The sequence below is a fragment of the Leptonychotes weddellii genome, chromosome 10, assembly GCF_054177405.1.
Source record: "Leptonychotes weddellii isolate Sample4059 chromosome 10, ASM5417740v2, whole genome shotgun sequence".
Lineage (NCBI taxonomy): Eukaryota > Metazoa > Chordata > Mammalia > Carnivora > Phocidae > Leptonychotes > Leptonychotes weddellii.
In genome coordinates this window covers 90,711,427-90,734,821 of record NC_138378.1, presented here as the reverse complement: position 1 = coordinate 90,734,821, position 23,395 = coordinate 90,711,427, and the positions used below count along the sequence as shown (strand labels likewise).

Genomic DNA, 23,395 nt, shown 5'->3' with positions numbered 1-23,395 from the left:
TTCTGGTCAGGAGCTCTGTACCACTGCATCAGAGCTGGGGGTGGGACAATGACTTGCTTTCCCCAAAGTGACACCCCTGCAAGCAGGACTCTGGACTCTGGACAAAGGTGGTAGCCCCTCATTTTCTCAGTTTATCCTTCTTGGCATGAGACCTCCACTCTAGAAGTAGCTGGGACAAGGGTGTTTAGGATCCAGTATTCTTGACCAGCTGTGTCTGGAGTAGAGCTTCTGCCCTGTGAATGGGGGCTGAGTGGGCGAAGGGAACCCCAGTCTTCTTGGCTCTACCTGTCTGGAATAGAGCTTCTGTAATATGAAGCTGGAGGTAAAGGGGTGAAGGGAATAAGAGATGCCACTGGTCTGCATGAAGTCATAACCCTACTGCAAGCAAGGGGGAGAGAGTTTCCCATCTTCTTGGCTGCTCCTGCCCAGAGTACAGCTTCCATCACATTGAGCTATTAGGGGGTGGGGGATGAGGTGGATGTGAGTGGGTTGTGGCTCACATGAGATTTAAGTTTAGATATTCTTGAATAGATGTTTCTCCATATGCTTAATACCCTTCAGATAATTTCTAGAGACTTTAAATGTTGTTTTGGAAATGATTTTTACAGGGATGCCTGGGTGGCTCAGATGGTTAAGTGTCTGCCTTCGGCTCAGGTCATGATCCTGGGGTCCTGGGATGGAACCCCGCAAGGGGCTCCCTGCTCAGCAGGGAGTCTGTTTCTCCCTCTCCCTCTGCCATTCCCCCCGCTTGTGCTCTCTGGCTCTATCCCTCTGTCAAATAAATAAATAAAATCTTTAAAATAAATTAAAAAAAAGAAATGATTTTTACTAACTAAATGAAAAGCGTTTGTATATCAATACCATTGTAGTACCATTGTATGCAGGTCAGCAAAAGTAGTGGAGTCCAGCTAGGGATGAAAACTGGGTTTCCTTTTTGAGCAAAGTTTAGCAGTATGCTGTTATCTCAGGTTCAGTCCTGAAAGAAGTGGTACAAGAACCCTGACCTCTTGACTTCTGGTAGGATCTCTGTTGTCCAGCCTCCACTAGCCTCCCTGAACCTCTTTGAAACACATTCACCCCAGCCATCACCTTGTATTGCATTCTTTGGCATCCCATGATTTGGATAATTTCCAGTATCTTAAGATTATACATAAAAACTCAAATGATCTTGTGAAAGCTTATTTCCAGGCAGTTTCCCTGCAAAGCAGATGAATTATTTTTGTCACAGCCGTAATAAATTGTTAATTTTGGAAATGTTTTTTTGTAAAAAAAAAAACCAACTGTCAGGTTATTTTCTTTTTAATTTCAATTATGTGCAAGGATATATCAGTACAAAGAAATGAGATAAGCTTGTCATAACCTGGATGATGGCACTGCCCTTTGGGAATGTCCAGGAGAGGATTGGAGCCAAGTAACAGATTAGACAGACATTTCTGGGCAAAGTGTGGTAGAGAAACCTGGGTGATAAAGAAAGAGTGTCCTGAAATGAAGTCTTGGGAACCTGCAGATGTAATTGGTGTCACACAGGTCTATCTGTGGCTAAAGGCAGCAAACCAATGGTAGGTTCTTTGGAAAACTCCAGCTGAGAGGACTTTTCATTGCTGTGTTCTAGGCCTTGATGAGCCATGTGTTCATCCTGCACCTGACATCTAGATTCTGGACATAAATGAGGCCCAGTAACTGGGCAGATAGAAACTATTAGATGGAGGATGAACTATTTAGGTTTTGCTGGGGGAGGGGGGGCTGGTTATTACAATATAGACCCACTCAAAGAGATTTTTTGCTCTTAAATAAATATTCCTTGAAGGCACATATTTTGTTGCCAACAGAAAAGCAAAGTTTGTTTTTACTTATTATTTCAATTTTAGAATCAAAGATGAAAAAGAATGCCTGGAGGGCACCTGGGTGGCTCAGTTGGTTAAGCAACTGCCTTCGGCTCAGGTCATGATCCTCGAGTCCTGGGATCGAGTCCCACATCGGGCTCCCTGCTCAGCAGAGAGTCTGCTTCTCCCTCTGACCCTCTTCCCTCTCGTGTTCTCTATCTCTCATTCTCTCTCTCTCAAATAAATAAATAAAATCTTAAAAAAAAAAAAAAGAAAGAAAAAGGATGCCTGGAAAACACTGTGTTTAGAGAGGCTCAGGCCTCGCATTAATTTCCTGGCAGATTAGAGAATGAAGTGGGAGAGAGGTTAAAGCAAGGACTTGTCTGCCAAGTCAGTTGGAAGGAGGAAGATCAAGGGAATTGTCTGGGACCAGGGAATGGCTATTTTAAGCATATATGAACAAGAGTTAGTTCACCTTCATAGATCCTTCTTGGGTCAGCCTAGTGGCACCTGCTACAGTTAACTATGTTGGTAGATTTATTCCTGTATCCCACTGGGGTAGACCTACATCTCTCACCTCTGATTATTTCTAATGTTGAAATAAACCACAAAATAGCATAGATGAAGGGAAAAGGTGACTCATTCATTTGTGTAGTTTAAAAAAACCTTCCAAATAGAAAAAACAACAAAAAACAAAGCAAAAGTGCTAAGTTGATTATATAAAAATTTAGAGATGTACATGTTTCAAAAGCAAAGTTAAAAACATGACACAGTAGAAAAATAGCTAAACAAATATGACAGACAGTGGTTTAATTTCCTTAATATATAAAAAGCCTCTATTAATAAATAAGAAAAATACTAATATCAAAGTATATAAATGGGTATATCATCTATAACTATTTGAAGAAGACCTAACTACAACCAATAAATATGTAAACAAACTAATTAAATCATTAGTAATCAAAGAAGGCAAGTTAAAATGAAATAATTTTTTTACTTTGTTAAATTAGCAAAGACTTTGAAAGGACAATACCCAGATCTGGAAGAAATGTATAAGATGGGCAAGCTTATACACTGGGAGAAGAAATAATAATTGGTACAATCCTTCTGGAAAATGAGTTGGTGATATGTTACAGGAACTTTAAAAAAGGTTCACATTTTTCAATCCAGTACTATTTTTTTAGAAAGTTGCCCTAAGGAAATAATCATTAAGATAATGACTTCAAGGGGTGCCTGGGTGACTCAGTTGGTTAAGCGGCTGCCTTCGGCTCAGGTCATGATCCCAGGGTCCTGGGATCAAGTCCCACGTCAAGCTCCTTGCTCAGCAGGGAGCCTGCTTCTCCCCTGCCTGCCATTCCCCCTGCTTGTGCTTGCTCTCTGGCTCTCTCTGTGTCAAATAAATAAATAAAATCTTTTTAAAAAATTAAAAAAAAAAGATTGTGACTTCAAGGATATTTAATAACATGAAAAGTTGCATACAGTGAAATATTAAGTAAACAGAAAATCAGGATATAGAACTCTCCATATATATTACTAATCAAATATATTAATATGCATTGGAGATATCCCTTGATTACAGCACACATACCTGTTCATTTTATTTTTTTATGACATTAATATATCTGCACTTTGGCACACATTAACCATGTAGTATTTCCTTATTTATAGATAGATTATTATTAAATTAGCAGTACATCTTTAAGGGATTTTTTATTGGAGGAAACATGACATTTATATTATATATTAACATCTATGCATGATCTTTCTCTCTCTGTCTCTGTCTTTTTTATGTATATGGAAGCTAAATAAATCTAGTGTTACAGTCAATTACTACACTTTTAACTGAATTTCAAATCTAAATATATCATGTTTAGGAACTTGCAATAGGACTTTACATTTCTTGGTAGATAGAGTAGATGTACTTTTCTCTAATCTTCCCACTAAGGACAACTGAAAAGCCTGGACATTACATATAAAACAAACATACAAAGACCTTGAAAGGTGGAGACAAGAAAGCAGACCAACTAGGATCTTGAGACCTGAGAAATGACACAGTGGGGAGTTCCCTTGTTCTTTTTTGCCTCATATATCCCAGACTGCATACTGAGAAAGCTGAAAACCCAGTAACACCAATGAGAACAAACAAAAGAAAAATAAAAGGCCCAACTAAGTCTGCTTTCTTTAGCCAAAGGACCAGAAAAGGACATTTAACAAGATAAAACTTTTAGACAATACTGTTCTACTTGTCAAACACCACTGAAAGAACTGTGGTCCCACCCCACACATGCCAAAAGGGCTAAGTGGGGGACCTAGAGTTGCACCAACTCTGCCACCATGGTGGTATCAGAGAAGGCCAGCAGGGAGCTGGGAATTTCATAGGAAGGAAACAGGTCCCATCCCTGTGTTGTCAATAGAGACCATGTGGAGAGCCTGGACATCTACCTTTACCCATCTTTCCACCTCTTGCTGTAGTGATGCTAGAGGAGGCTGAGTGGAAAGTTAAAACTTTCACTACTACTCAGCAATAATGACACCCCACCCATAGCCATGTCAGTGGAGACTACATGCGAAGCTAGAACTCCCACCACTACACAACAAGAAGAGCTCACCCCATCACTTGGGTGTCAGTGGAGGCCATCTGGGGAATCTGGACTTCTACCTCCACTTGTAAGTAATGAGTCTTTCCTGCCACAGTAGTGTCAGAGAAATTTGGAAGGTTTAAATAAGACCCAGAGTCTTGCAATATAACATGAAAATGTAATGTACCTTCCATTAAAAAATTGCTTGTCATACCAAAAATCATGAAGATCTCAAACTGAATGACAAAAGGTAATAAATAGATGACAACACTGAGAAGACAAAGGTGTTAGAATAATCTGAAAAATGTTTTAAAGAAGCCATCATAAAAATGCTTCAAACAGCAATTACAACCACACTTGAAATATGGAAAAAAAAGAAAGTCTTGACAAAGAAATAGAGAGTCTAAGCAAAGAAATAGAAGATATAAAGAAGAACCAAGTGGAAATTTTAGAACAGAAAAATATAATAACCTAAGTAAAAAAACTCAGTTGATGGTCTTAACAGCAGAATGGAAGGGGCAAAGAATTGGTGAACTGGAAGATAAAGCAATGGAAATTACCCAATCAGGAAACAAAAACAACAACAACTGTACAGATAACTCAAGAATGATTTTTAAAAAATGTTTAAGTAATCTAAAGAAAAGTAAGAAAAATAAAACAGAGAAATGAAAAACAGAGGGAACAAAACAACAAAAAGTCAGACTTAAGCCCTAATACATTAATAATTACATTAAATGTAAATGGTTTAAATAAGTCTAAAAAACAGAACTTGGCAAAGTAGATTTTAAAATATGAACAAATTTTATGTCATCTGTAAGAAACTCACTTCAAATATAATCATATATGCACACTGAATGTGAAAGAATGAAAAAAGATACATTATGCAAAGATTAACCAAAGAAAAGCAGGAGTGTCTCTATTAATTTCATATAAAGTAGACTTCAGATTAAAGAAAGTTATCAAAGACAAGAAAGGACATTTAATATTGTCAAAAACAAGGAAGGACATTTAATAATGATAAAAAGAGTCAATTCATCAAAAAGATATAGCAATCCTAAATGTGCATGTAAAACACAACAGGCTGAAAAATACAAGAAGTAAAAACTGATAGAACTGGAAGGAGAAATAGACCAATCCACAATTATAGTGGCAGATTTCAACATCCTTCTTTCAACAATTCATGTGACGACTAGACAGAACATCAGCAAAGATATAGAAAAACTCAACAATGCTATCAACCAATAGGACATTTATAAACATATAAACATCAACATTTATAAAACACTTCACCAAACAAAAGCAGAGTACATATTCATTTCAAGTGCCTAACATTACCAAGATAGATCATATAAGATGTACCATAAAAGAAACTGCAACAAATTTTTAAACGTTGAAGTCATACAGAGTCTGTTTTCTGACCACAGTATATTCAAAATAGAAATCTTAGATAACAGAAAGATAACAGGAAAGACCTCTAAAACTTGCAAATGAAACAGCACACTTCTAAATAACTATAGTAAAAAGGGGAACTCTCAAGCACAATTTTCAAAAATACACTGAACCAGATAGAAATGAAAATGCAATATATCAAAATTTGTGTGACACAGCTAAAGCAGTTCTGGGAGGGAAAGCTATAGCACTAAATGCATACATTAGAAAAGAGGGAAAGTCTCAAATCAATATCTCAGCTCCACCTCAAATTAATATGTAAGCACTCCTTTTAACCTAGAAAGAACACAATAAACTGAAAGGAAGAAGAAGGAATGAAATAATAAAGTTAAGAGCAGAAATCAGTGACATTGAAGATGGAAAAATAGAGAATATCAATGAAGCAAAGAGCTGGTTCTTTGAAAAGATCAATAAAATTAACAAACCTCTAGCAAGACTGTCAAAAAAAAATAAGAGAGAAAGCACAAATTACTAATATTAAGAATGAAATGGGATATTACTATAGACACTGAAAACGTCAAAAGGGTAATAAGGGAATACTAGGAACAGCTTTGTAAACATAAATATGAAAACTTTGATAAAAGGGATCAATGCTTCAAAAAAACATGAAATGCCACATTTTACCCAATATTCAGGACAATTTGAATAATCCTATAATTATTTAGGAAACTGAATTAGTAATTTTAAAACTCCTAAAAAAAATCTCCGAGCCAGATAATTTTATTGAATTCTACCAAACATCTAAAGAAGAATAAACAATAATTCTATACAACTCTTCTAGAAAATGGAAGAGGAAGAAACACTTTCCAATTCATTTTATGAAACCAGTCATATCCTGATCCCAAAACCAAACTAAGACAATATAATAAAAGGAAACTATAGAACAATATTCCTCAGAATATAGACACAAGGAATTCTTAGCACATACGTGGTGGCCTGGTTTGCTCTCTGCAGGATGACAGCAGGCTCTGGATGGCTGTTGGGGCAGGCAGGATGTACATATACCCTACACCTGCCATACAGTGGAGAGGAGGCTGGCTCCCAAAGTGGTTGGCCCTCTTGCTTCCTCAATCTAATAGCTGAGGTGCTGGAGCCTTCTGCAATATCTCTACAGTGGTGCTGATGATGGAAGACTTTCTCTATATATAATTTTTTAAAATATGAAAATAATTCAACAGTGAAATTATTAGCCCACCCCAGGCAGTCTCAGCTATAATTTATGGCTCCACATCTTCCACCATTGTAATTTTGTTTTGCATTCATTAGGATATGATTTTTTTTTTTAAAGAACAATCTCAAGGAATCATAGTTCTGACGACTAACATTAACCACCATGTCACTCATAGATATTACTGAGGCTGTTATTCTGAAAAGTAAATTAATTTCCCTTGTGTGGGAACCATCTGAATAACATTCACATTCCTCTCTAGGGTAGGCTGATTGACTCTGGAAAGAACCTGCTGCTTCTATGGCAACCTGATGTGCTGGAAGGCTCTGCCCACCCCAGCTTCTCTGGTTTTATTTTGTCCAGCTTGTTTTCCTTCCCTGGAATTCAGGAAGAAGAAAATTGGCTGGTGTTCTTGGGTACATAAAAGTGGCAGATGCTTTTAGAAAGCTTCATATGCTTTCCAAAGCACAGACACACACAAATATACACACACACACAATTTTTCTAACACACCAGTAAGCAGCTTATTTTCTCTACTGTCAGCAATTTCATTATCTTTAAGGTTGGGTGGAAGAGACTTTTCTCTTCACCCCATAACTTTTTTTTTTTTTTTTAACAACAGTTTCAGCGATGCAGAACACATTGCTGCTTTGTTTGGGTTAAAGGAAACAGAATGCTTTTTGGGGAAAATATTAAAATGACTTTTCTAGAACAAGGATGAGTAGAGGAGAAGGTAATTACCTTCTTGGGACAATGGTAGTGGCTGTGATGATGACACCTGCTAAGCCTTGAAGACCTACTCTGTGTCAGGCATGGTACTAAACACATGTGGGCAATATCTCACTTAGTCCTTACCATCATCATCAGCCTTATCTTATGGGCTCAACGAGTTTGTGTAACTTGCTCAGGTTAACATAGCTGGTGTCAGAGTCTGTATGCAAACCAGGTTTGTCTGATGCAAAGCCTGGGTTTTAACCACTATCTCCTGCCTCCCCTCCTGTGATGCCTGGGGTGATGTGATGTTGACTTGGTCCCAGGATGACAAGCACGAGGCACCAGAAGAGGTTAAGAACAAGTTCAGTGAGAGGCAGCCAGGTTCATTGGTGTTTATTATGAAGGAGTTTGAACTTCTGTGTGTTTGGTCAGAACCACTCTTGTTTGTGTCATTGAATCCTCACGGAAGAACCTGGAATGGGCCAATCTTCAGATTCAGAGTGACCCAGGCCTGGCTGTCTATTGGACCTTCATGGTCAGGGTATAATGGTTATAATCCAAGACTATAATGTTGGCTGGAAGTGGCCCACTCAATGGAAATATGGGGACAACACTGTAGGTTTACTCTGCCTTGTGTTGTCTCTTATCTGAAAGGTTTCTGGTGTCTCCACCGGGGTCATCCATCCACTGGTGGGAGGAATGGCCTGATCCTAATCCCTTATGGTTCTGTAGCCTGCTCCATTTGGCACTACTCTTCCAGTGCTAATTTACAAGGTGGACTGTCTTTGCAGTCTGGGTAGCCTAATGTTAGTCCCTGCCTGGCACAGGCCATGACTTTAGACCTACAGGTTTTCTGTTGGGGAGGGACTTTATATTCCTGGGGGTTTGATTTGGTTAACCTTTGAGAAAGGAAAAAAAAAAAAGAGCCTGATGTTTTAATGCAGGATTGCTTTGTCAGAACCCAAGGACAAACTAAATGCTCAGTTTAAAAAAAAAAATAGCAAGAGTTATATGCAGCCAGGCCCCTTCCACAATCCCAAGCTTGACCCCAGGGTGGGATTGGTTGGGATTGGGTGTGGGGAGGCTTGGTGTCGGGGTGTCTGTTGACATTACTTGATAATAAGAAACCAGGTTTTTACATCTTGGCTGGACAGCTGAACCAAATCTGCTGGGTCCAACCTGTGGCATTAAAATAGACTCCTTTGTAACATAGTTTCCCTGTGGGTTTCTATGTCCAGGAGCATCTCAAAGAAGGGGAGAAACAGGGATCGATGGGCTGTGGGCTCTCTGAGGGGTTGGAGAGTCTCTGTTGGGGACCAGTGGGAATGGGGTGCAGTGGTCCATCTGTGGGGCATTTACAGGCTCCCTTGAAGCCTGTCTGGGGCCGAGATTAATGAGGAAAGGTGGCCACAGGGAGTGTGGCTTGGGCCCAGGAATTTGCTCAGCTTTTGTCTGCAGAGGTCAGCACTTTGACAGTGAGGGAGGAAGGTTTTGTCCTTCCTCTTTCTGGCAACAGGGATGCCTGTGAACCAGCTTATACCAAGAAGTCTCAGGGTCAAGGGCGAGGCCCAGCCACAAATCTCCTCTCCTTCTTCCAATTTGACTGGATGTCATTCAGAGTGGACTGAGGCAATGATGCTGCAGAGCAGGGAACATGCGAAGCAATTATCTTTTTAGTAGGTCACTGGCCTCCTTTGGGAGAAGAGACCAGAGGGAGATGGGAAGGCAGGCAGCATGGCCTCCCCCAGAGGCTGCGCGTGCAGTAGCTGCATTGGTGATTAATAGCCGTGTCACTTTCCATGAATGTTGCTTTAAGCAGCCGTGTTCAAAATTGAGTGGGAATGAAATAAAACAACCCAAAATAAATGTTTCCTCTATTCCTTATGAGTTGCTGGAATCCAGAAATAGCTTTTCAAATCTATAATTTTAAATGGCATCATTCACAGCATTCCCTGAACTGCGGCTTTATTTTCGCATGGATGTTGCTGTGTGCACATGCATCACTTTTTGTTTTTAAAGAGCATGAAAAATTTGAGCTCAGTGACTTTGAGGCTTTTTTGGCACTGAAATAAAAATTATGATTACAGAGAAAAATATAGCCTTTACATGTGTTTTTAAAGAAAAATAGTAACCTAGCAGCGGAAAAGGACAGGAAGAATATTGTGCCCATATAGATCATAAACTGGAGCAGTAAAAAGGTCTGGCCGGCAGTAATTGCTGGCCAGCTGCAGGGATTACAGCCTGGTGAGCTGGGTTCAGGGCAGTCTGCCAGGACGCTGGCAACCAGAAGTCGGGCCTGGACCATCATGACCCTCAGTGCCGTTGCTGCGTCTGAGAGCGTAAACAGGAGGGTGACCACACAGCGGCAGGGCAGGGTGTCTGCACTGGCCACGCCCTCTCAGCGCACAGGGACTTGAGGCCCCCTCTCTCTGCTGCCTCTGTTGGAGCCAGGCTGCCAGTTTGGAGGCTGATAGTGGCAGTCACAGGGATGACCTCTGGCTGCATCTCTGGGCAAGAGAAGGGTCACTAGACTTTAGTATCACTTTTGTCCTGGGGAAGCCAAAGAACACATCTGATGGGTGAGGAGCCAGAGGGAACCCTCAGCTCAAAGCTTTGGGGACTGTCACTGTCTTGGGCCAGAGACAGGGAGGGAAGGTGGGTGGTGCTGTGTGCCTTCTGCGCACTCATTTCTTCTAGTTCCTGGCACAAAACAAAAACAAAAAACAACAAAACAACACAAACCAAACCAGCAGTGGGGTGAGCTGTTGGGCATAAGGGTGGGGTGGATTCCTCATCTTTTTTGCTTCTTCCATCCCTGTCCTAACTGCCTGCTGACTCCCACTCAGCACTCCAGTGTCTGACCATTGGCCTTTTATTGGGACATCTCTAAGTAAACATTCAAAGGAGACATGGAATGGTGGGTGGGTGGAGAAGTTGGGTTGGAACTGCTGGGAGATGGTGGGACATTCCATCTGTCATCTTGCCTTCTCTTTCCTGAGCACACACACCCGGCCAAGCTGGGGCACATCAAGACAGAATAGGCTGGCCCGGTAGGTTTTAATGTTGTTCAGGTATGGTGAGGCCAACAGATCAGGGGATGACCGCCATTGAAAAGATAGCTTGTTACAGTTCCCAAGAGGAAGGGGTGTGCCAGGCCATGCAAGGCCATATGGGGAAGCACCAGGGATGGTTAAGAGCCAGGAGCAAGGGGGAAACATGGACAAGAGCTTTTATTGTGGTTTCTGTGAGAAAGGATGGGGAAGGAAGGGCAAGCAGGCTAAGCAGGTTTAGGATTGGCTAGTTTGAATAATTTCAGAAGGTTCTGAAGCATAAGGGCTGTCCCTTGTTGTCTGGTACCTAGCCCTGGGGGATAGTGGCCCAGAGTAAAAGGTAAAGGAGGTGGTTGGGGATGTGGGCTCTGGATTGGTGAGTTTGCATGTGAAAGATGGACAGGCAGAGTAGCCCTTTGCTCTCCGTAGGCATTGGCCAGCCCTGAGAGGGCCAGTCCCTCAAGGGTCAGTAAAGAAGGCTCCAGAAAGCAATGCATCAAAACATGTGGTCAGTACAGGCTGCACATGACACCAGCGTGAAAGGTAGAAGTGCTCCCATGGGGGAGGAATAACAGGTGAAATGCTCAGGGCATTCTGAGAAGTAGCTTCCTGCTTTGATTGGTTTGGTTTGGTTTTTGAAGGGGCATGTCACGAATGGGAGAAAGTGTCAATGGGAGGAGAGGACATTTGGCTAAGCCACCAAAAGTATGATGTGTGGCAGCCAAGTGAGGTTGGCTGAGTGCCTTGCCTGGACAGAGGCCCGGGACGGGAAATGTCTGAAGGGGCTTAGCAGGAAAAACAGTTGGGACACTCAAGTAAGGCCAAAGTAGGCTCTTGAATGCCAAGCTGAAGCATTTGGATTTCAGGCTGTATGAGCTGGCCAGAGCTGTTCTGTTTTGCTCTCTAGTTCTGTTAATGAATTCATAGACTCAGAGAGAATGCCTATTCCTGGCCGTATATCATAATCCCAGAACTTAATTAACAGGTTAGGATGCTGATGTAAATTTATTGTGGATGAAAAAAAGAAATCCCCTGTGGCAGGGGTTGAAGACTCAGTGCCTCCCAGGCCTGCAGGTAATGTCAGCGAGCGGAAAGGGCTCTGGGGACCCTGGGGAACAGCCATGCCCCAAACGGAGGAGTCAGCAGCTTCTGAGCTCCAGTGGATCAGATCATGGGAATGGGGTCCAGAATTGCCAGATCTTCCTAGTTTTCAAGAAAAGCTGGAGATTCAGAGTCTTGTGTAATCTCCCGAGTTTTGTGAAATTGCCTGATAAGTCTGCAGCAACTCACTAGCGAAACTCCTTCCTCCCTAACAGCACAAGAAAAGGCCTGAGCCCTGCCACATGGGCTCCTGGTGGCCTCTTTCTGCTCTGCACCTGTCATCCTAATTGAACTATGAGGGTCAAAGAGGAAATGGGACAGTTAGAAGGTGTGCCTGAATTGGGAAACTGAGGCACACCAGGTCAGGGATCAGATCTGGCATCCAAAGACTTTCCCTGAGGTCTTAAGTGAGCCACTCTGTTGTGCTTCATCTACATTTCTTCATTGGCAAAATTCATTCATTCATTCATGCTGTGTATGGGGCCAAGGCAAAACACTTCACACATAAAAACAGAAAATTTGATGGGATGCTGTCTAAAGCAGTATTGCTATTGTAATTATTTTATAGCAAAACCAAAACTAAAAGGTGTTGTGATCAGGTATGGTGAGGCCATACCTGGGGCTGTGTGGGTGAAGTTCCTTCTAGCAGCACATTAGGAAATACTGGTGATTGACGGAGGGGGGTGAGTGGGGGCGGTACAGGCAAGGCTCTCCTGCCATGTCACCTGGTCTAGTTCTCTCTCTGTCCAGGGCTGTGAGCTCAATGGCTGGGCCTTGGCCTCCTTGACCCTGGTGGGCACCCAGAGCCTAAAGGGGTGCTGACACAGAGCAGGTGCGTATATGTCCCTCAGAGGAGTGAGTCTTGTGTGGCAGTGAACACCTTCAGTACACAAAATTTTAGCCACGGCGAGCATAGAAAAAGCTACAGGATAAACATAGCATTCAAAATTAGAAGTTAAGAGAGTGCAGACAAATGGAATTTTAAATGACCTGACGTCAGGATGATGCCATTGTTGGATCTGTGTTTTCTCACTGGTTTCTCAGTATTCCAGCAGAAGCTGAGAGGTTTCCCTACAGGCTGACAGGCCTCATTTGGCACCATGCCCCGCTGGCGTTGGAGAACCCTGGGATGGACCAAGGGCCAAGCTGGGGAGTTGATCCTCAGGCAGGATGTGGACACCTTTCTGTGCGGAACTGCAGGGGGGATTTAGGTGGGCTGAAAGTAATGACCTGCCTGTGAATCCGACAGGAGCACCAGGGTTAGCGTTGCCTCCTTGTTGAGAATGTCCTTTTGAAATATGTCCTGGGATATTGCTCCCGTCCTATTAATTATGTCACAAACTTAAAAGCTGAATAATTAATGATCACAGGGCACTTGGTACAACCAACTGCGGGGTGGGTAGACTGCGCCTGGGGAAGTTTGTGCACATAGACAACAAGCCTGCGCTCATAAAGCTCGAAAGCAGCCGCCCCTGGGTGTGCCTCTGGTCATGCATGTCCTTACCCCCTCCCACCCACACAACAGGGACTATGAATTCTAGACATCGTATGCACTAAGAAGATCACGGTGTCCTTCTTTTAAGAACAAATAAAGACAATATTAAAGCATCAAGTTATGTTAAAGAAAGTCTATCAAATATAAACGTTCTTAAGCATTGCTGTTTCCCATCTCTCCTCGTGAGGGATAGATAGGTGTCCTCACTTCACTGGTGCCTGAAGCACGAGCCTGCTCTGCCTGGTGGATAATAGAGCATCATGTGTACCTGTGTGGGCGTGCCCGTATGTGCACGCATCTGTGTGTGTGTGTGTGTTTGCAGGCATGTGTGTGTGAGATGTTCTTTCAAAAATCAATATGAAGGTCAGAGATGTTCAAAGATAGGAGGCTGCCAAGCCCAGGGCTGTGGAGCCTCAAAGGGCTGGGGAGGGGGTGACTTCCGACAGGCCCGGCTCTTTGCAGTCTGCTGCCGAGGGATTCCGGGGGATTAGTCCATGGGTGTTGCCTGTGGGGGTAATCCCACGCCACTTCATGAACTGCTCTGAGGAAGGCCTTCATTCACCCCGGTACCACTGCCTCAGAGCAAAACACAGCCGCTGTTCCTAAAGCACAGGATTTAAGGCAGGATGTGGACACCTTTCTGTGCGGAACTGCAGGGGGGATTTAGGTGGGCTGAAAGTAATGACCTGCCTGTGAATCTGACAGGAGCACCAGGGTTAGCGTTCTCTTATTGTTGAGAATGTCCTTTTGAAATATGTCCTAGGATATTGCTCCTGTCCTATTAATTATGTCACAAACTTAAAAGCTGAATAATTAATGATCACAGGGCACTTGGAACATAAAATGCCAGGTAAATGTTAAGGAGTAAAAATTACTCTGTGTGTTAATTAAATAGATAGGCTGCTTTAAAAATATTCCATGGTGGGAAGATTAATTTCCAAAAGAGCTGAAAAGCTTTTTGTTGGACTGTCCTAAGAAACTTTTGATATCTAATTATCTTAACCACATTTTAGGAGACTCAGGCATTCTGTATCCTGAAGTATTTGAAAGGCAAATGGCTGCTTGACATGTTTAGCTCAGGAAATGAAGTTGCCTATTGAATTTTGGTAAAAATTGTGTCTGCTTAATTCTCTCTAGCCGGAGGCAGTTTGGGCCTAAAGCCAAGGAAGAAGTCAAGATCATTGAGCACCAAACACAGAACCTTCGGCTGATGCCTCACCTGGCCACAGCTTTGGCCTTGACCTTCGCCAGCAGGTGAGTTGGCTCTCAGGGTTTACTTTCTAAAGAGGAGTGTGAGGTCCTGCCTGGCATTAGTAAGGAGTGAGGAGAGAAGCAGGCAGGGGCTTCGTCTTCTAACTGGGAGCAGGAAAGGGTCTGTAGTTAAAATCTGATGCTCATGGGGCGCCTGGGTGGCTCAGTTGGTTAAGCGACTGCCTTTGGCTCAGGTCATGATCCTGGAGTCCCCGGATCAAGACCCGCAGCAGGCTCCCTCCTCAGCAGGGAGTCTACTTCTCCCTCTGACCCTCCCCCCTCTCATGTGCTCTCTCTCTCTCTCAAATAAATAAATAAATAAAATCTTAAAAAAAAATCTGATGCTCAGGTTAAAAGTGATATCCGAATCTTGATTGTCTGTATATCCAAGTGGATGGGACCCACAGTGAATTTGAGAAGCCGTGAACCAGCATTTCTCCACAGTTTCTGAAAGAAACAGACTTGGCTGTTAATATTTCTCTACCTCTGACAAAGGTTTTAAAGATTTTATTTATTTATTTGACAGAGAGAGACACAGCAAGAGAGGGAACACAAGCAGGGGGAGTGGGAGAGGGAGAAGCAGGCTTCCTGCTGAGCAGGGAGCCCGATGCAGGGCTCGATCCCAGGACCCTGGGATCATGACCTGAGCTGAAGGCAGACGCTTAACAACTGAGCCACCCAGGCATCCCTGACAAAGGTTTTAATTTAAAGTTTTCAAAAATAGGTCGCGGTGTATGCGTGTGTAGGGAGGGAGGTAGGAGTCAGGCTATTGAATAAAACAGCGGCAATAGTACTATAAATTCACATGGAGCTTTGCATTTTATAGCAGGCTTCCATCTATGCCTCTCAGCTATTCTTCCTCAAAGCCTGGGGAGGTTGCCTGGGCAGTTGTGTGTCATCCCATCTTCTAACGATCAGAAAATTGGGGATTTGCCTAAGATCACAGGGCCTGGGAATAGATGCACTGGGAATATACCTCCAAACTTTGGACCCTTATCCTATGTTCTTTCCTCCCTATGCAATCCTGCTTCATAGGGTATTAATTTCTGAGTAATTTAGAATTGGCATATGTCTGAAATTTACCGCACCGATGGCTAAGCTGGTGTCAGGGTTGATATAAGGAAGGTAATCAGGGAGGCACTGCCAATCTGGTGTGCTGCTGGCTTGTGGGGCTGCCTGGCTACGCTGGCCTGCCTGGGAGGGGCTTGGTTGGGCGCACCTCTGCACTCAAGCCTGGGATTCCAGGGTTCTTAAACAGCAAATCCTGCAAACTGAGCTTCAGGTAACACAAAGATCAATCAATCTAAGCCACCCAGAAGAAAATGTGAATCACTCATATCCAGCCTCTTAAAATATTTTTGAATGCTTTTTGAGATTTCATTTGCATATGGTAGAATGTACAGATTTTAGGGTATAGTTCAATGACAAGCATATACCCCTGTGTAATGAACACTCAAACCAAATATAAAGCATTTCCATCTTTGCAGTTGGTCCTCACCTCACCGCCACAGCAGGGACAACTACCTTTGTGAGTTCTAGCCCCATAGCTTACTTTGGTCAATTCTTAAACTTCATGTAAATGGGAACACACAGTATGTATTTTTTGTCCACTTTATTTCATTCAACATAATGTCTTAATGTTCCTCAATGTTGTTGATACTTTTTTAATTTTTAGTGCTGAGTAGTAACATTAAATGAATTAACCACAACTTTTTAATCCATTCTCCCAGGGCTGAACATTTGGGTTGTGTCTGGTCTTTAAGCTGCAGTGAATAAGACACAGTGGATATTCTTGTAAAAGTCTTTCATTTTTCTTAGGGTAAATACCTAGAGAGGACTTGCTGGGTAATTGGGTATGTGAATGTCTAACTTTATAGAAACTGCCATTTTTCAGAGAGGTAGTACCATTTTATACTCATTTGAGCAATGCATGAGAGTTCTGGTTACTCGATAAATGGAGATATTTTAAGTATCTCAAAACTGTTACCAAAAAATCAGGTTGTATGAGTCATCAAGTCTGCTCTTATTCCAAATTATCTTGGCTGTTTTAACTTGTCTGGGCACTTTGCACTTCCATATACAATTTTGGACCTGCTTATCAGGTTTGTTTGTTTTTTAAACAAAAAGCCTGATTGTTTTGTGATTGCATGGAATCTATTAAGCAATTTGGCAGTGCTGGGTCTTTCAAATCCAAGAAGATGGTTTATCTCTCTATTTATATAGGAATTTAATTTTTCTTCACATATTTTATAGTTTACAGTGTAGGGATCTTTCACATTTTTTACTAAATTTATTCAAATGGAATTGCTTTTTAAAATTTAATTACCAATTGTTTCTTAATGTCATATAGAAATGTAATTGAATCTTTTATATTGACCTCCTATATTCTCACTAAATTCACTTATTAGATCTAGTATATTTTCTCTATATATAATCATATCACATGTACATGAAGAGTTTTACTTCTTCCTTGCCAATATTTATGCCTTTTAAAAATTCTTTTTTCTTGTCTTGTTGGACTGTCTAAGACCTCTGTTACAATATTGAATAGCGATGGTGAGAGTGAACATCCTTATTTTGTTCCAGATTTTAGAGAATAAGCATTCAGTATTTCCCCATTAAGTGTGAAAATTCACTGCAGGATTTTTGTGGGTGCCTTTGTGTTTTTTTTAAGATTTTTTTTTTAAGACTTTTTATTTATTTTTTGACACAGAGGCACAGCGAGAGAGGGAACACAAGCAGGGGGAGTGGAAGAGGGAGAAGCAGGCTCCCCGCGGTCCAGGGAACCTGACGCGGGGCTTGATCCCAGGACTCTGGGATCATGACCCGAGCCAAAGGCAGACGCTTAACGACTGAGCCACCCAGGTGCCCTGTGGGTGCCTTTTCATAGGCTGAGGAAGTTCCCTTCTACTCCTAGTTGGCTGAATATTTTTATCATGGTTGTTGGATTTTGACTTAATTTTTCCCTCTATCTATTTAGCTGTTCATGTGAGATTTCTTCATTCTATTAATGAAATGAGTTACATTGATTACTTTTCAAATGCTGAGGCTGATTTGCATTCTTTTAAATCCTTGGTCATAATGTATTATAATATTTTTATATTATTGGATACAAATTGGTAATGTTTGTATAAGGATTTTTGTGTTTATACTTGTGAAGAGTATAATTTTCTTTCCTTTGAGATGTCCTTATTAGGTTTTGGTATAAGAGTTATGCTGTCCTCATAATGTGACTAGGAAAGTGGTCCCTTCTCCTATATTTTCTCAAGGAGTTTTTACAAGATTGGTATTATTTCTTAGATTTGGTAGTATTTACTAAGAAGCCATCTGGACATTTTTTTTTAATAGGAAGATTTTTGATTACTCTGTTAACTTCCTTAACAAATATGAATCTTAAGATTACCAAGTTCCTTCATCTAGAACTAATGATGTAATGTATGGGGATTAACATAAGAATAAAAAAAAAAAGAAAAACAAAAAAACCCTAAAAAAAATAAATAAATAAAAAGATTACCAAGTTCTTCTCTGTCAGTTTTGTTAATTTGTGTTTTTCCAGGAATTTGTCCTTTTCCTCTAATTTGTAAAAATGTATCTAAGTTGTTAATAATATTTCCTTATTATAATATTAGTGTCTATAGGAGCTGTAGTGATGACCCTTCTTATTCCTAATATAGTTTTTGGCTTTTTTTAGGGGTCAATTTTTCTAGACATTTATCAGTTTTGTTAATCTTTTCAAATAATATACTTTTGTCTTGAATGCTTTCCTTACATTTTTTTCCATTTTCTGTTATTTAATTTCTTGTCTTTATTATTTTCTCAGTTCTGTTTAGTTGGGGATTAATTTGCTTTCTTTTTCTAGCTTCTAGCTCATTGGTCTAAAACCTTTCTTTAGAAAATAAAAATGTAGGGGCGCCTGGGTGGTTCAGTTGGTTAAGCGACTGCCTTCGGCTCAGGTCATGATCCTGGAGTCCCGGGATCGAGTCCCGCATCGGGCTCCCTGTTCAGCAGGGAGTCTGCTTCTCCCTCTCACCCTCCCCCCTCTCATGCTCTCTCTATCTCATTCTCTCTCTCAATTAAATAAATAAAATCTTTAAAAAAAAAAAAAAGAAAATAAAAATGTAGTATTAAAAAAATTTCTGCTAACTTTGTTTTGTGTATTTTTAAGCTTTGTTATTTAGCACCTTCAGATTTTGGGTTATTATGTCTTCTAGAGGAATTTAGCCTGTTATATTCATTAAATGTTTCTCTTTGTTTCTGGTAATTTTTTTTTTTTTGAAGTCTACTTTCTTTGCTATTGTTATAACCGTACCAGTTTTCTAATGCCTATTGTTTTCATGGTTTATCTCTTCCCACCCTTTTATTTTAACCGATCTGTCATTATGTCAACCTACATGTGCCATTGTGAGATGTTTATAAATAACATATGGTGAGGTCCTACTTTTTACCCAGTTTGATAATCTTATAATTTGGAATGTTAAGCTCATTTTTATTTACTGTAATTCCTAATAAGTCTAGCATTTTGTTACTTGCTCTGTTCTGTCTTTTCTTGGTTTTTCATTCCCTCTTTCTTTTTCCTGGTGAATATTGTAAGTATTGTAATATGCATCCTTATCTTGCCAGTACCCACCTTGAATTGGTATTATACCACTTTATAGATAATGTAAACTTGTAAGACTATAATTCTTTCTTTTGAGGGGGGTTATTGAGTATTTTTTTAGTATTTCATTTTATCTCTTCTCAGCTTTTACCTGTATTTCTTTTTCCCAAGAATCTGGAGTATGTGTATTTAAGCTACTTAGGTGATTCTACTGAACAGAGTTGAGAATCACAGGAGCTTTTTGGGAAGCTTCGTAATGTGACCTGGAAATAAACTTCACTAACAGATAAAAGGCAGCTTAACCAACTGAGCCACCCAGGCGCCCAAAAGGCAGCTATATTAAATTATTACGAAAACTTAAAGTGGATCAAAATAACCCGATATGAAACCTGATAATTTTTCACTTGCATGGCAAAGGAAAATAAAACTCTTCTTTGAATTTTTGCCCAGTGGTTTATTTGTAACTATTACAAAAAGGCAAGAGTATCTACACATTGACTTCTTTGTCCACTATTCACAATCCATGACACAAGAAGTTAATAGACCACATAACAAAGAGTTGCCCTATATTCTACATTTACAAGTTTATATATCCAAGTATATACACATGCATCTTTATGTATGACAGAAGTGTGATATATACAGCATGTTTCCTTTTTCTTCAGCTCTATTTAGTTTTTAGTTTGATTTAAGCTTAATTTACCTTGATTTTATAAGTGCTGTATTGCTACTATTAGTAAACATTAAAGTTTCTCTTGATTTTAGGGAGATACCCTCCAAATGCCAACATCAGAGAAATAGAGAAGTCACAATTCTAGCTTAAGATTTCAAGGGGAGAAATGAAAGGTGATTAATGGAAATTAATAAACAATCATGGAATCCTAAAAAAAAAAAAATCACAGGATCCTTACCACGTGCCATGCAGGGGTAACACAGTACTGAACAGGACAGGGTCAGGTCCACGCCTCATCAAGCTGTCAATCTAATTGACCCTAGGACCTTCCAGATTTTCCTGACCTTCACCGCCTTTGGACCCTCTGTGGTTTCTGGCCTTGCTCAGGGTCCCCATTGTGGTTCTGTTGCTCCTCCCTCTTTGTTTCCTTCTGTATCCCCCATTGCAGCAGGGGGTTGACCCACTGAAAATCTGGTTATTGGAATCTTCTGGAAGAAACACTTCATTGGGGGGAAGAGGTTTTCTGTGTTTTAAAACAAGCCCAGAGAGAAGCCGGTGTTTTCTCTGACATATTCTGGCTTTCCTGTTTCTCTCTAGTTTATAGCCCCTGTTGCCCCTTCTCTGACTTGTGAGGAAATAGTTCAATGAACCTGGTTGTAACGTGGCAAAATCTTATACTAAGTATACCTCTCCCCACTTCACACCCATTTTTTTAAAAAGGTTATCAGACCTTGCTTCTAGGCCCTACCTCCAAATTCCCAAGGGCACAGTGCTGCCAATCAACTGGCTTCAAGTGTCAGGGTCTGGGTAACCTCAACTTTGATGAAATAGATGTTTATTCAATGTGCTGGGTCCTCCTCAAGCACAGAGAAATACTCATGAGAGTAGTCTAGAGCTTCAGTGTATGGGTCTGGAGTTAGGTGAGCAAGAAAAACAGACCACCAGCTAGGTCAGCTGGCCCTGCCTCTCCTCCCTTCTAATGTGATAAAACATGAATAGTTAGAGCTTCACTTCACGGTTAAAGGCAGGTAATAGAAATGAGGTGGGATGGCTTCTTCCAGGGCACATGTGTTTATGTATTCAGTAACTACAGGGTACCTTGCTAGTAGGTTTACCAGGTAAAATACAGTCACCCAAATTTGAATTTTAGATGTCCAATGGCCAATTTTTTAGTCTAAGTATATCCCAATACTTAAATTAGAAATTATGCAGTGTTTATCTGAAATTCACATTTAAACGGGTATCCTCTGTTTCTGTTTGTCAAATCTGGTAGCCCTGCTTACTAGGCTAGTGCTGGAGTCAGACATGGTCCCTGCCACATGGGGCATGCAGTGCCTTGTCTGGGGCTTGGCAGTAGCAGGTCGGCAGGCCACTCACCCTTGTCCTTATTCCCTTGCTTCCCAGTTGCCTCTATAGGCCTGGAGACAGGGAGGACCTGTCTAGCCCCTAGTGAGCCCAACCAGCGCCACTCTGCATCACTCACATTGTCTTGCCTTTAACAAGGAGGGAAGGAAACTTGATGTCTTTTGGGGCTTGTTCAGTCCAGGAAGGGATGGGACCCTCTTCCCCACTGGCTGCTCCGCTGCTGGGCAGTGGGACTGACTGATGAAGTAAGGGCTGGCATGGTGAGAGCCTCTGAGAAAGATGATGGGCCCCTGAGGAGGCTGCCAGGGCTTTTCTCCCTGCCCACCCCCTCCAGAGCTGGCAGACACGTCTCCTCCTCCCTTTATTCATGACCGTTGTGTCAGGCACCTTTCCAGGCCCTGAGGACTTAGCAGCCAACAATCCTGTTTGAGTGGCACGTGTGACTGGGTAGGATTCCTGTTTTCTGCCTTTGGCCATGGGTGCCACCCCTAGGTTTCTTGTTAACCTCTTCCCCTGGGGCCCAGGATAGCCAAGACCTGCTTCCCACTGCTGAGTGCCGATGGCGCCCTGCATGCTTCCTGGCTCAGGGGCACCCTGGTGGGCACTTGGCATGTGGGTCTTGCTGGACATGTATACTGCACTGCCCGGCTCATGCTCTCTATGTTCTTATCCACTGACTGTGCTGGTAGAACGCCTCCTGTGGTGGCCATTAGTGCTCAGTAAGTGTCGGTTGTTGTTACTTGCTATCACCCCCGAGACTCAATTGTCCTCCCCCACCCCACCAATTACCACATTCTGGAGAGTTTGCCTCCCACATGAAGATTACTCAAGGCCCTCCCTCCTTCTTACCTCACCTGGGCCCTACCCAGCTCCCCTTCATGTGCCCTGCCCCTCACATGTAGCCTGGTCCTCATCAAATCCATCCTCCACAAGCAACCACACCTAAATAGAATCTGAACTCCCACTTGACTGCTGGGACCCTCCCAGGGCCTCCCAGTGTCTTCTGTACTGGATAAACTTAAGCTCCCTCCTGCAGCCTTGGATCACCTTCCTCTGCCTGGCCCCTGACAACCTCCACTCCACCTCTGTGTCTTCTCTCCTCCACGTTGAGCTCCGTACTCAGCCCTGCCCTACTTCAGCTTTCCTCACAAGCAGTCTCCCCACCTTGTCTCCACATGCATCTCTCACATCTTTGTCTTCCTTCCCCTGGCAGTTCATAGTCATCTTTTGAGATCTAGTTCAGGATGTCATCTCCTCCAAGATACCTTCTCTGAGTCTCTCCTAGAATAAGGAGCTCCCTGATAAGCTTCTTGCTGCAGCCAGGCCCCTCTTATCATTGTACCGTTACTCTTGGATTATGTTTGTGAATTCTTTGTGCATAGAAATTGTGGATCCTTAATTTGACATCTCCACATCTAAGAGTGCCTGGCTCTCTGCACAGGTTGCTTCAACTGACCTGAATGAAATTGCCTTGTGTCACTACATCACACTTGCCCATGAGGTTGTTTGGAGCTTTGCTTCCAAACTTTCTGTTGGTCCCTGAAGCAGAAGTTCCATGATGTGAAGGAGTTAGTCCAAGGGCTAGCTGGTCAGGGCAGTTAGTAGCTGATACCTCTCCTGGGAATCATTTAGTGGAATTTGCTACAAAAATGAACTTCCTAGCTTTTAATGTCAGTATTTTAAGTGTATCAGCCAAAAGGAATATTTTGGGCCTGCCTTGCCTCTTATTTATTCTAGGTTAAATGGGTAGCTGAGGTAGCCCAGGCTGGGTTCTGGGCCAGGAGGGGCCACAGCACCGTCGCTGTTAGCTTTCAGTTGAATTTAGTCATTATCTCTGGCAATCTCTTTTTACCCAACATCTTTAAGAATGAAATTCCAACAATAACTAACACATATCCAATTGCTTATCATGTATCACGCACTGTCCTTAGTAACTTCTTTCTTTTATATTTTATTTTATTATGTTATGTTAATCACCATGCAATACATCATTAGTTTGGTGATCCACGATTCAATGTTTTCGTATAACACCCACTGCTCCATGCAGTACGTGTCCTCCTTAATGCCCATCACCGGGCTAACTCATCCCCCCACCCCCCTCCCCTCTAAAACCCTCAGTTTGTTTCTCAG

At 41.9% G+C, this 23,395-nt stretch overlaps 1 protein-coding gene across 4 annotated transcripts in view; it reads left to right on the top strand.

Moving 5' to 3' along the window:
* The window catches only part of ACOXL (acyl-CoA oxidase like), a 346,122-nt gene that overhangs the window by 149,726 nt on the left and 173,001 nt on the right, over positions 1-23,395 (top strand). For all 4 annotated transcript variants that reach the window (XM_081796794.1, XM_081796796.1, XM_081796795.1 and 1 more), the window contains one exon: positions 14,517-14,633. In XM_081796794.1, coding sequence (XP_081652920.1) covers positions 14,517-14,633 — 117 coding nt within the window. The remainder of the gene's footprint in view (positions 1-14,516; positions 14,634-23,395) is intronic.